The sequence below is a fragment of the Xiphophorus couchianus genome, chromosome 21, assembly GCF_001444195.1.
Source record: "Xiphophorus couchianus chromosome 21, X_couchianus-1.0, whole genome shotgun sequence".
In the NCBI taxonomy this organism is placed as follows: domain Eukaryota; kingdom Metazoa; phylum Chordata; class Actinopteri; order Cyprinodontiformes; family Poeciliidae; genus Xiphophorus; species Xiphophorus couchianus.
In genome coordinates this window covers 16477407-16490491 of record NC_040248.1, presented here as the reverse complement: position 1 = coordinate 16490491, position 13085 = coordinate 16477407, and the positions used below count along the sequence as shown (strand labels likewise).

At 36.8% G+C, this 13085-nt stretch overlaps 1 protein-coding gene and 1 long non-coding RNA gene across 2 annotated transcripts in view; one reads left to right on the top strand and one right to left on the bottom strand.

Moving 5' to 3' along the window:
- LOC114136537 (B-cell receptor CD22-like) overlaps window positions 1-10450 on the top strand; it is a gene marked incomplete at its 5' end in the record, with an annotated part of 30024 nt that extends 19574 nt beyond the window's left edge. The window contains 4 exons of the mRNA XM_028004581.1: window positions 7674-7934; window positions 8027-8111; window positions 9322-9361; window positions 9460-10450. Coding sequence (XP_027860382.1) covers window positions 7674-7934; window positions 8027-8111; window positions 9322-9361; window positions 9460-9696 — 623 coding nt within the window. The remainder of the gene's footprint in view (window positions 1-7673; window positions 7935-8026; window positions 8112-9321; window positions 9362-9459) is intronic.
- Window positions 2015-3148, bottom strand: LOC114136561 (uncharacterized). Its single transcript, XR_003593833.1, has 3 exons — window positions 2957-3148; window positions 2694-2819; window positions 2015-2503 (listed from the first exon to the last, which is right to left on the bottom strand). It is a non-coding gene; the product is annotated as an uncharacterized LOC114136561 (long non-coding RNA).
- Window positions 10451-13085: the final 2635 nt, after the last annotated feature.

Genomic DNA, 13085 nt, shown 5'->3' with positions numbered 1-13085 from the left:
CTCGGCTGCGAACCGCTCCAGCGAGAGCTGCAGATCATGACCTGATGAGGCCAGAAGGACCACATTGTCTGCAAGGAGCAGAGATGAGATCCTAAGGCCACCAAATCGGATCCCCTCAACACCTTGGCTGCGCCTAGAAATTCTGTCCATGGAAGTGATGAACAGAATCGGTGACAAAGGGCAGCCCTGGCGGAGTCCAACTCTCACCAGAAACGAGCCCGACTTACTGCCGGCAATGCGGACCAGACTCTGACTCCGGTCATACAGGGACCTGACAGCTCGTATCAAAGGGCCCGGTACCCCTTGGTTACAGAAGATTAAATGTTGTCAGAGTTTATTTAATACTTTAAGTGTATTTGAATACATTTCAGTGAACAGGTTAGCTACAGTTTCTATATCTTCCCAATTGATCATTTGGACTCTGTAAATCTGTCTCACTGATAGATAAGAGGCTCAATGTTTGCTGTTCATGAATGAAGAAAAATAAAGTAAAATTTTGCTGTTGAGTAAATCAGTTTGCACCAGGTAATATGAAGAAATAACAATTATTTGACTCCGTTTTAAAGCAATGGTCAAACACTTTTAATACCAGTTATGAATTACCTTTACTGGTAACTACAATCACAGATGATCTGGTTTGACCCAGATCATTTGTAGCCACACAGGAATATTCTCCTCCTTCAGTAACATTGAAGCTGTAAACCAGCCCCACAGACACATTAATGGCTCCATGTTCACACTTCCTGAACCAGGTGAAGCTGGGTGGAGGTTTGGCTCTGCTGGAGCAGCTGAGCTCCACCCAGCTACCTGCTGACACCAAACCTGATGGACTGATGGATGCTGAGGTGTTTCTAGGAGCATCTGAGGAAAATGAGACACACATGAACTTTATTGATCAGAAACAGCTGAACCATGACCTGCTGACAGGATCACTTACATGAAACATTGAGGGTCACTTTTGTCTCTGCTGTCTTGTTTCCTCCAATCACAGGATATCTGGCAGAACATCTGATGTTGTATCCATCATGTGTGTCTGACAGAGTGATGTTCTTCTGGATTTTAGTTGTAAAGGTTCCATCTGTGTTTTTCTCTGTTTGTCTGAAAGAGTCTTGTTGGAGATTCCAGGTGAGTTCAGGAGGTGATTGTGGACACGGAGTGAAAGCTGAGCAGGTTACAGTGACAGACTGATGCTCCTTCAGATTTGTTAGATCAATAGTAATGTTTGGTTTCCAGGCAGAATCGGAAATTCCACATTAGAGACATAGTTATTTTTTAGGTTCACAATTAAATAAATATTTTATGCATTTAAGCAGAAGTGAACATAATCTGGTACTAAACAAAAAATTATTATTTTATTCCTTTTACATTCATTTATATTTCAACTAATTCAAGATGTGATTAAAATGCTGACTTTGGGATTTGATTAATATTCCACAAAGGTAAAGCATTAACTCAAGATTGACTATGGGTTACTAATCTAAAGCATTATTTTATGTTCATGCCTTCCTAAAACAATCAATGATAAATAGTGTGATGGTTTCTCAGAAGGGCTAAAAATCCTTTTCATCTTGATTTTCCACTACTACTAAAACTGAGCCAATAAACATTGCAGCTAGAAAAAAGTGCATCTCTGACTTAATTAAATGATGAGTTTTGCTTTGTCTTGGGTTTTGTTTTGTTTTGTTTTATTTTTGTCTTTATCTTTAGATGATTTCATTTAACACAAAAAAACAGCATCAGCTGAAGATTATTGTATTCATATATTCACAGAGTCTCTTGCTTATTTATTTTATGTCTGCATAATGGAGTGGTTGTGTTGAAAAATGAGTCTTATCTAGGAATAATAATACTGACAATAAAGAACATCTTTTCCAACAGCATTTTATTCCTGTGTAAGAATGAGTTAAAGCTCAGCAGATGTACCTTTTTTTTTCTAAGAAACAAACAATTAAAAAAATGGTTCCCAGTGTTTGAGCATTAAAGAAAATAATAAAATCCTTAAAACTTTATTTTTTAATAGCTTTGCATTCTACTGCAGACAGCAGATGACCAGAAAATATACATGTGAAAAGCCAAATGCTTATAATGGGATTTCTGTTATTTGAAATTAATGGAGTGATGAAGATAAAATTCTTACCTTTAACTTTTATTTGAATGGGATCACAATAAGCTGTTCCCTTAAATTTCCCGTTCTCGATTCTGAAATAGTATTTATCTTGATGGCTGGTGTTTAAATAAGAAAATAGAGTTGTGCAGTCATTTTTCTTGAGGATTCCAGTTATGTTCATTGGATAGGCATTGACTGATTTGCTGCTGTCAAAAACTACATTCTTTAAATTGCTATGATCATTTTTATACCAAATTCCAACGATTTCAATACTATTGTTAAAACTAGCCTCCCCTTTGATTGCTTCAAATGTACAGGGGATATGCAAACAGGATCCGCTTAGTGTTTCCATCTCCTTTAAGGCATTAATGCGAAGGTGTGTTGTGGCCACAACACCTGTAAAAGCAGAACAACCAAAAAAATGATGTGGATAAAAATCTGAGAAAGAAAAAACTTTCTACAAACTTCAGTTTAGCTGCTGGAAGTTACATGTGGAGCCTTTAAACATTATCAGGATCAAATATTTCAGACTATTAAACGATTCATGTGATGTCTCCTAACAAGAGGAAGAAAGCAAAAATCTCACCTGGAAGAAAGAAAACACCCAGTAACATGTTGACTGTCAGCACGTTCTCACACAGAGCCGCCATCAGAGCCTGACGGTCCTTCTTCACCTGTTTGTGCTTTTAAGGTATATATTAAGCACAGGACCCTGTTAAGAATAAAATGTTACTTTTAGAAGTCATGAAGCTAAGCCGACGATTCCAATAAAATTATTCAACATACAACTACATCAATTCATAAGCAATAAGAAAATAAAAATGTATCATGTAAATGTAATATACTTACCAAATTAATCCAAATTTAAAGCAAAATCAAAATTTAAACCTGTCAACGTGACCCTGTCAGTTCTTCAGCAGGAGGTCTAGACGCTTTTAATAAGGAAGCATTATTTTTAAGCTTCACGCGTACTGGTCCTTCCTCCTTCTTTAAAAGAGGATGCTCGATGATGAAGGCCTCCTCTGTTTGCAATACTGAAGAACACGTTCAACCCATAAACATACAGTATGAACATATGTTTATGACATATTTTATGTTCACACAGTTATTGTGTTGGGGATACTTATTGATTCACAGCAGTGCATTTCACATAAAATCTGCATAATTCATAATGCAATACTGATCACTGGGTGTTAAAAATATTCCACCCACTAGGTGTCACAATGTGGAGAGAATGTGGAGAACCATTTGTCAAATTGTATTTGCATGCATGTCTTCAGTCACCTTTCTTCATCATATTATCTGTAGATCAGTGAAAGAACAGGAACATGACCTTCCTCTGACACACAGCTGTTTGTCATGTGTCAGTGTGACAAATGCACCTAAGTACTTAAAATGTACTTAGGTTGAAGGTTATTTATTTCTAAAATTGCTGGATAGAGATTTTGCATGTTCCTTTAATCAAAGATTCAATTATTTCAAGCTTTTTCACACTTCTTCTCCAGGACATGCTGTAGCATGCAATGTGGAGGACGCTGTAAATACAACAGTAATCAAAACCACCAAACTGTAACTCTGAGTTCATGACCGTCAATGAACACTTCCAAATAATCAAGGGAGCAGGATGAGTCTCATAATTGCTTGGTTTATTTCATTCCTGCTTGGAAATCAATGAGGTAGGCAGAGACATGATGCATGCAAATACACCCCAACACACAAAAGCATGTCTGTGCCACCTGTCACAAAAATTAAAATAAAATAAATACTGTACAAACCGCAGTGATTGGCTCTGGAACCATCCTAACCCACATTTGCATCCAAAACAGGTAGACAGACACGCAAAAGAGTGCTTGCATGAGATTGGAAAGCAAGGCAAAGTCACTGCTGACGAGAATGAAAAGGAAAGTGTCACTTTCAGTGCATCATACAGCAGTAAATGCAAATTTTCAGATGTGTCCAAACTTTTGGTCTGTGCTGTATTTCAAATCTATCGCCTTAACCTCTCGACCTCAATAAACCACGTATTTGCAGGGTTGAGACGCCAGGTGAAATTTCAGGAACCATTTTACAATTTGCTCTCTCTCTAAAAAATGATCTCTTACATATTCTATGAACTCTTCACATACTCGCACTGATCATTGTTGGCAGGATTTGAACCTGCACTGTGAGACACCAATGGATTTCTAGTTCATCCGTTTTTCAGTGACTGATATAAGGATAGATTTCAGGAGCCTTTTTACTACATTCACGTCCCTAATTACTCCACTCATGTCTGATAAATTCATCCTAATTTATCTGTTTGCTCACGCCTGTAGGATTTCCATGTTTAGCTTTAGAGTTCGTTTTGGTTTGCTGACTTGAAAAATGTTTTAAATCCTCTCATCTGGCTCCCTTACGATCAGTTTTCACGAGAAATAAATAGACCTCACATCCTCTCCAGTTCTACAAAGTTGGCACCAAATAGTCAAAACTCATGGCAAATTAAAAAAAAAGCTGAACTTACTAAAATAATCCACTTTATTACCGAAAGTCACATTGACACATCACAAGCAGCTGTGTGTCAGAGGAAGGTCATGTTCCTGTTTTTCACAGATCTACAGATAATATAATGAAGGAAGGTCACTGAAGACGTGCAAATACAATTTGACAAATGATTTCAAAGCAGAACAACTTGGATGGAAATCTTTTAAATTAATTTGAATAATTATCTGAGCTTGATGCTAACTAGAATCAATTGGGATGTGTGTCTGATTGACTTGAAATGACTTTTGGACATTTGTCCTGAACGGTCATTATGTAAATAAACGGAATTGAATTAAGCTGAATTAACATTGTAACTAGTGATTAAAATTAAAGTGATTCTCTCCACATTGTGACACCTAGTGAGTGGAATATTTTTAACACAAGGTGAGCAGTATTGCATTATTAACTATGCAGATTTTATGTGAAATGCACTGCTGTGAATCAATAAGCATCCCCAACACAATAACTGTGTGAACATAAAATATGTCATAAACATATGCTCATACAGTATGTTTATGGGTTGAACGTGTTCTTCAGTATTGCAAACAGAGGAGGCCTTCATCATCGAGCATCCTCTTTTAAAGAAGGAGGAAGGACCAGTACGTGTGAAGCTTTAAAATAATGCTTCCTTATTAAAAGCGTCTACCTCCTGCTGAAGAACTGACAGGGTCACGTTGACAGGTTTAAATTTTGATTTTGCTTTAAATTTGGATTAATTTGGTAAGTATATTACATTTACATGACACATTTTTATTTTCTTATCACTTATGAATTGATGTAGTTGTACCTTGAATAATTTTATTGGAATCGTTGGCTTAGCTTCATGACTTCTAAAAGTAACATTTTATTCTTATATACATACTGTATCTGCATTTTTTGAATCTTTGCAAGGACTGCTCTAAGTTGCTTTTATATTAACAGCATGTTATATTTTATTTTATTTTTTATTTTGTCTACAACTGCTACCCAGTGGTGGTTGTTGTTGTGTCTTGTCTCTATGCTGCTGTAACTGCGAAGTAATTTCCCTGCTGGGATGAATAAAGTAATTCTATTCTATTCTATTAACAGGGTCCTGTGCTTAATATATACCTTAAAAGCACAAACAGGTGAAGAAGGACCGTCAGGCTCTGATGGCGGCTCTGTGTGAGAACGTGCTGACAGTCAACATGTTACTGGGTGTTTTCTTTCTTCCAGGTGAGATTTTTGCTTTCTTCCTCTTGTTAGGAGACATCACATGAATCGTTTAATAGTCTGAAATATTTGATCCTGATAATGTTTAAAGGCTCCACATGTAACTTCCAGCAGCTAAACTGAAGTTTGTAGAAAGTTTTTTCTTTCTCAGATTTTTATCCACATCATTTTTTTGGTTGTTCTGCTTTTACAGGTGTTGTGGCCACAACACACCTTCGCATTAATGCCTTAAAGGAGATGGAAACACTAAGCGGATCCTGTTTGCATATCCCCTGTACATTTGAAGCAATCAAAGGGGAGGCTAGTTTTAACAATAGTATTGAAATCGTTGGAATTTGGTATAAAAATGATCATAGCAATTTAAAGAATGTAGTTTTTGACAGCAGCAAATCAGTCAATGCCTATCCAATGAACATAACTGGAATCCTCAAGAAAAATGACTGCACAACTCTATTTTCTTATTTAAACACCAGCCATCAAGATAAATACTATTTCAGAATCGAGAACGGGAAATTTAAGGGAACAGCTTATTGTGATCCCATTCAAATAAAAGTTAAAGGTAAGAATTTTATCTTCATCACTCCATTAATTTCAAATAACAGAAATCCCTTTCTAAGCATTTGGCATTTCACATGTACATTTTCTGATCATCTGCTGTCTGCAGTAGAATGCAAAGCTATTAAAAAATAAAGTTTTAAGGATTTTATTATTTTGTTTAATGCTCAAACACTGGGAACCTTTTTTATTGTTTGTTTCTGAGAAAAAAAAGGTACATCTGCTGAGCTTTAACTCATTCTTACACAAGATTAAAATGCTGTTGGAAAAAATGTTAGACGAAAAACACTTTCAACTTCATCTTTATTGTCAGTATTATTATTCCTAGAAAAAAAATCATTTTTCAACACAACCACTCCATTATACAGACATAAAATAAATAAGTAAGAGACTCTGTGAATATATGAATACAATAATCTTCAGCTGATGCTGTTTTTTTGTGTTAAATGAAATCATCTAAAGATAAAGACAAAAATAAAACAAAACAAAACAAAACCCAAGACAAAGCAAAACTCATCATTTAATTAAGTCAGAGATGCACTTTTTTCTAGCTGCAATGTTTATTGGCTCAGTTTTAGTAGTAGTGGAAAATCAAGATGAAAAGGATTTTTAGCCCTTCTGAGAAACCATCACACTATTTATCATTGATTGTTTTAGGAAGGCATGAACATAAAATAATGCTTTAGATTAGTAACCCATAGTCAATCTTGAGTTAATGCTTTACCTTTGTGGAATATTAATCAAATCCCAAAGTCAGCATTTTAATCACACCTTGAATTAGTTGAAATATAAATGAATGTAAAAGGAAAAAAAAAATTTTGTTTAGTACCAGAGTATGTTCACTTCTGCTTAAATGCATAAAATATTTATTTCATTGTGAACCTAAAAAATAATAATGTCTCTAATGTGGAATTTCAGATTCTGCCTGGAAACCAAACATTACTATTGATCTAACAAATCTGAAGGAGCATCAGTCTGTCACTGTAACCTGCTCAGCTTCAACTCCGTGTCCACAATCACCTCCTGAACTCACCTGGAATCTCCAACAAGACTCTCTCAGACAAACAGGGAAAAACACAGATGGAACCTTTACAACTAAAATCCAGAAGAACATCACTCTGTCAGACACACATGATGGATACAACATCAGATGTTCTGCCAGATATCCTGTGAAAGGAGAACACAACACAGCAGAGACAGAAGTGACTCTCAGTGTTTCCTGTAAGTGATCCTGTCAGCAGGTCATGGTTCAGCTGTTTCTGATCAATAAAGTTCATGTGTGTCTCATTTTCCTCAGATGCTCCTAGAAACACCTCAGCATCCATCAGTCCATCAGGTTTGGTATCAGCAGGTACCTGGGTGGAGCTGAGCTGCTCCAGCAGAGCCAAACCTCCGATCAGGAGCTTCACCTGGTTCAGGATCAGCGCACATGGAGCCATGAATGTGTCTGTGGGGCCGGTTTACAGCTTCAACGCCACGGAGGGAGGAGATTATTACTGTGAGGCTACAAATGATCTGGGAAATCAGAAATCATCAGTGAGGTTTCTTAGGATTAAAGGTAGTTATTTTTAAAACCACTGAACATGTCGAACAATCTCAACATCTGATGTCTAAATGTTGGTGTAAATGTCCCTATTTTGTTTTATTTAGGTATATTGAATGGACATCTTTTCTGGCTGATAATTGCACTTGCTCTTGGGCTGTTGTTGCTCATCTTCCTGGTTATTTATGTGAGGTAAGTATCAGCAATGAGAGAATCAATTATCTCAGTGAAGTAAACCAAATATGTTCTTAGTTTAGAATATGGATATGGATATGTCAACAACAATCCAATTTGTCCACATGTACAAAACGTCCAATTACATACCTCCAAAAATTTGATTAGAGGAATGACAATGAGTATCATCTGGACAGAAAAAGACAAGCGTGAGCGAAAAGCAACAGAAAGCCAAGAAGTCGGCTACATTTCTGTCAGTATGTTGAAAACATTCCTGCTTCTATGTGCAAATCAATGTTTATGGCAGGTATAATTTTCCTGGGAAAACAGTAGATTATGCATTAGCTGCTTTGGCCTCTTCAAACACTCGCCGCACAACATTCCACAGTTGAAGAAAAAGCACGTTGAAGCTTGTTTAAAATTTGCTGCATGGGATTTGGACAAGCCAGTGAAAAACAGGAGGAACAGTCCTACCTACTACTAGTAGAAGTAGTAGTATTAATAAACATATTTAGGAGTCATCACACACACAATGTTTGGATGAAGAATGGCAAAAACTGACTAAGTCTACACACTCACTGTGACTGCATACTCCTTTGCAATTGATGATACTTAGTGTTTTACATTAGTGTTGTCTAACCCTAACCCTTCTGAAGGAAATGTAATTCTATAATAATCACTATTATTATTACAGTACATCACACAAAAAGCATCTTGAGGTTTGCAGATGTATCGTGATGTGTGATGTCTGAAATTGTAGAGTGTTGCCTGTAATTTATTTAAATAAAGACATATTTCTTTGCACTAAACAGCCTAGTTATTAATGGAGAAATGTGCTTTTCTTATGAGCGTTCTTGTAAACATCTGACGAAAGCAAAAATGTGGATCACATGCAAGACAATAATTCTAAACACACAGCAAAACAATTAAAATAAAATAAAAACTCTTAATTGATCCTAAGAACCTTCAAGATAAAAAAAAAAAAAGAAGTGAGCCAAAGAACTGAGCAATGTATGCTACTAGTTTCTCTATACAGGAAACATTTTGAAGTAGATCTCACAAAGAAATGCTTCATGACAAATTATTGATTATAATAGAAACATTTAAAGTGAGGAAAATAAAGACATTGTCCATTCCCACTATAGTTTTGAAATAGATTTACCTTTCAATGACTAAATGCAACAATGACTTTAAAGACTTATTCTGACAACTCTCCAATGTCTTCCAGATGTTTCAAGTCCAAACAGCCAACTCATCAACAGACTCAGGTGGGTAAATGTTCAGCACTGCAACATATCTTCAGGAGTAGAGTCTGTGCCAGAATCGGTTTAAGCATGAACTGTTTTTAAGAGTTATTTTCCCACAGACTCCAGCTGGTGAGGAGGCTGCGGTACAAACACTTTCTACTGCAGCAGCTGAAGAACTGCAGTATGGAGAAGTAACTTTCTTCAAGGGGAAACCTGAAGCTTCCTCTACCTCAGTGGAGTACGGCAAACAGGAAGAGACACTTTATGCACATGTCAAAGTGTCCAAGTCAAGAAAATGCTCAACACACACCACTGACAGTCCAGATGATATCTATGCTCAAGTGAAGAAAAAGTAACTTTTCATTTAAAATAAAGTTAGCTAAAGACCTCACTTAAAGCTACTTTGCATCTCTTAGGAACAATGCATTTTTTTTTTCTCCAAAGAGTTTTTGCGGCACTAGTGGCTCGTATTTTTTTGACAGTAGGCAGACAGGAAGGAGGGTGAGGAAAAGACATGCGGCAAAGGTCACCGGGACTGGGAATTGAACCCGCGACATCCACGTCGAGGACTAAGGCCTCCAAACGTGGGGCGTGCTAACCCGCTGCACCACCACAGCACGCACCAGGAACAATGCATATTTATCATGTGCTATATTATGATATTTTTTGTGCTGCTGTTTTGTTGTTTTTATTTTATTTCGGGTTGTGTGACTTTTACACCTTGCATGGGATTGTGGCACGAAGTAATCATGTTTGTTACTTCAACAAAGTATTTAAAGCCTAGCCTTCTTAATTATTATTAAAAGAATACGTTAAACACACAAAGTGGGGAATTTTATTTTCACTTAATCATTTCACTGCACCATATTTAAGATAGTTAATAGTTAGATGGCGATGTGATGCTCCACTTCTTCTTTCAACCGTCAGACAAACTGTTGCAATAGCTCTATGTTAAACTATGTTCCCCTTTTTCAATTTGTTGAACACATTGCGACCACACACAGCAACTTGGTCTCCTTGGTCTGGGCGTTTGCGTTTTCAACACCTTTTTTTAAAAGGAACTTGGGTTTTTTTGGGGCCGGAACACAGAACAGTTTTCTATCTTGAACTTCTTCCACAGGACACGTCTGAGAGGCCTTCTCGTCAGAGCTGAGGAAGCTGGGGAGGCGTATGTTATTCACATAAAGCTAAACAAGATCATACGTGTGCAACATGAGCATTTTTACTCTAAGAGTAAATTCTTACTTGAGTGAGTTTATTTTTTATTTACAACCATTTTATCACTCAAAATCTCCTCACAAATCTAAATTCTCAAATACATAGAAAAACAAAGTTAAACACTGCGAGGCTAAATGAAACATTGTCACCGGAACAAATAGCTACACGCATCATGTTGGAGAATTGCTGACTGGGTCAAAAGACGTGGCTGAGGAAAAGATGTTTGTCAGTTCAAGCAGATGAAAGCCATTGACATGCGTCAAGTAGAGAAACCATATAATGAGAATGAGTAAACTACTATATTAGGCTTAAGAAGTATTGCTGAAAGAAAAACAAAATTCAAAAGAAGACATTTTGAAAAAAACAAAACAAAACAGCAACAAAAAACCCCGTAAGATATGGTGATCTGTGATCACCTAAAAGTTTAGTAAAAGCAAATTGAGGAAAAAACAAAAGTAGATCTCACGGTGAAAGGAAGAATAATAAAAGTAACGCTCCAGATTATATTTAAACACATCATAGTGACTCGCCAACATGTCATAAACTGTCTGCGGAGGTAGATGCAGATTTAGAGAAATCGGGCGAGATAAAAGGTGACTACAACAGCTGCCAACTGGACCTCAACCTGGTGAGGGCTACAGGAGGAGGAAATGAGATTTGTTGTGGCAGTGTCGCAAATAATGCATTGCATCAGATCATAACAGTTAACATGACTCAAGGTTGGCTTTCGAATTTAATGCAGAAGTCACTGCGACATGTAGAAGCTTTGAATTGTTTAGTGAACTACAGCCTCAGGGAGGCAGCAGCATTCAAAACCTGAAAACTGCATGATGGTCCAGGAACGTAAAGGGACATCTGCTTCTTCTTCTTCTAGGATTTTTTTGCCATCCGGGATTTTTATTATAATTATTATTAGTAGTAGTAGTAGTACTAGTAGTAGAAGTAGTAGTATTAATAAACATATTTAAAACTTGAGAGACATTTTCATGGCAGAAATTATGTCCGTATTCTTCTTAAACATTTTTATTAATCTTTCTATCCTCATTATTAATGGATTGCATATAACTTCAGTGGCAAATACCACCACATATTATCCATGCATGTGTAACCTTGTTGCCTCCACCTACCATATTTGTTTAAATTTTGTATTGTGCAAAAATAAGAATAAGGCGATGTTACGATGACATCAGTGAGGATGATCTCATTCTACCACATTAAGATATCCCCTTCTCTGTTCTTTGAAAAATAAGCAGACCTGACAATAACACCATGGTATATAGTATGTGTTCAGAGAAGCAGAGGATCTTTTAAAGACGAAGCCAGATTAACAACAGTGTTTAAAATAGCTACATGCACGGAGTGTAGCACTTTTCACACTCCTTTCAAAAAACTTTGAATAAGCCCGTCCTGTTCGGGACGGGTCTATTCAAAGTTTCAGACGCTTCGGGAGCGCTGCAGCATTCAATGAGAGAACCCAACATGTCACGCAGAGGGAACCTGACCAAGCATCCATATATGAAGAGAAGGCACTGATTACCATTGTTAAGACCAAGTGTTTTATAAATGCTGCAGCTTTTGATTATGGAAAATTAAACGGAAGTGAATAATTCACACTAGTACGACTCGAGAGCAAGTGATCTCACAGTTTGGTACAGCGGATGCAGACGTTCACTCTGCCATTGTTTTCTCACACAAACATTTCCATCCAGCCTGGTTTTTGGCCAGACCAGGCCTGAATTTTAGCTAGGGCTACACATCTAAACTCTGCTGTAGGTTACCAATCTGTACATATTACTGCTACTACAGCCACTAATGGTAGTAATAATAATATTAACATTGCCTTTTTAAAATAAAAATCTCTCACTTAAAAAGAAAGGCACTGAAAAGCTATTCTTGTCCACAGAAGACTTAAACATTTCGACGCCAAGATGCCGTCTCAGCAAGACATTTTGAAAAATCTCTCTAAAAGTCCACATCATCTTTCACACGGTCAGACTTTGTACAAACCTCTCAAGCAAAACTGTCTGAATTCCCTCAGTATTTTCTATGCAGCAATAAAAATCATATTCTCATCCGCAGCTGATAGATGGAAATGAGCAAAATCGACACCTGTTTTCGCCTGGAGTACAATATAAGTGATCGATAATTGTGAATGTTTTGTTGAAAACATTCATTCCAAAAGCATCTTCTGCTCATTGAACATCTGAATATTTGATTGAAACTTACTCTACTGTTCAACAGTAGTCAAGTAAGTCTGTATTATTAAACACCCCTAATAAGGTAACACTGTGGTAACAGCAAGATGTTAAAAAGGTAGCTTCCTCTTTCTTGAGGGATGTGAAGGGCAGACAAATTAAAGCAAGTCGACTTGTTTTGCCAACACACATTCAGAGGTCGGCTATTGGATCTGATTCTAATCAGCTCAAACGAGAGCTAGGGAAACTGAACTATTTCCATTTTAACTGCAGATCTTTGGTAAGTTGGTGCTATGGTTTCCACACAGATATTTTAAACTGAGATTTTTTAA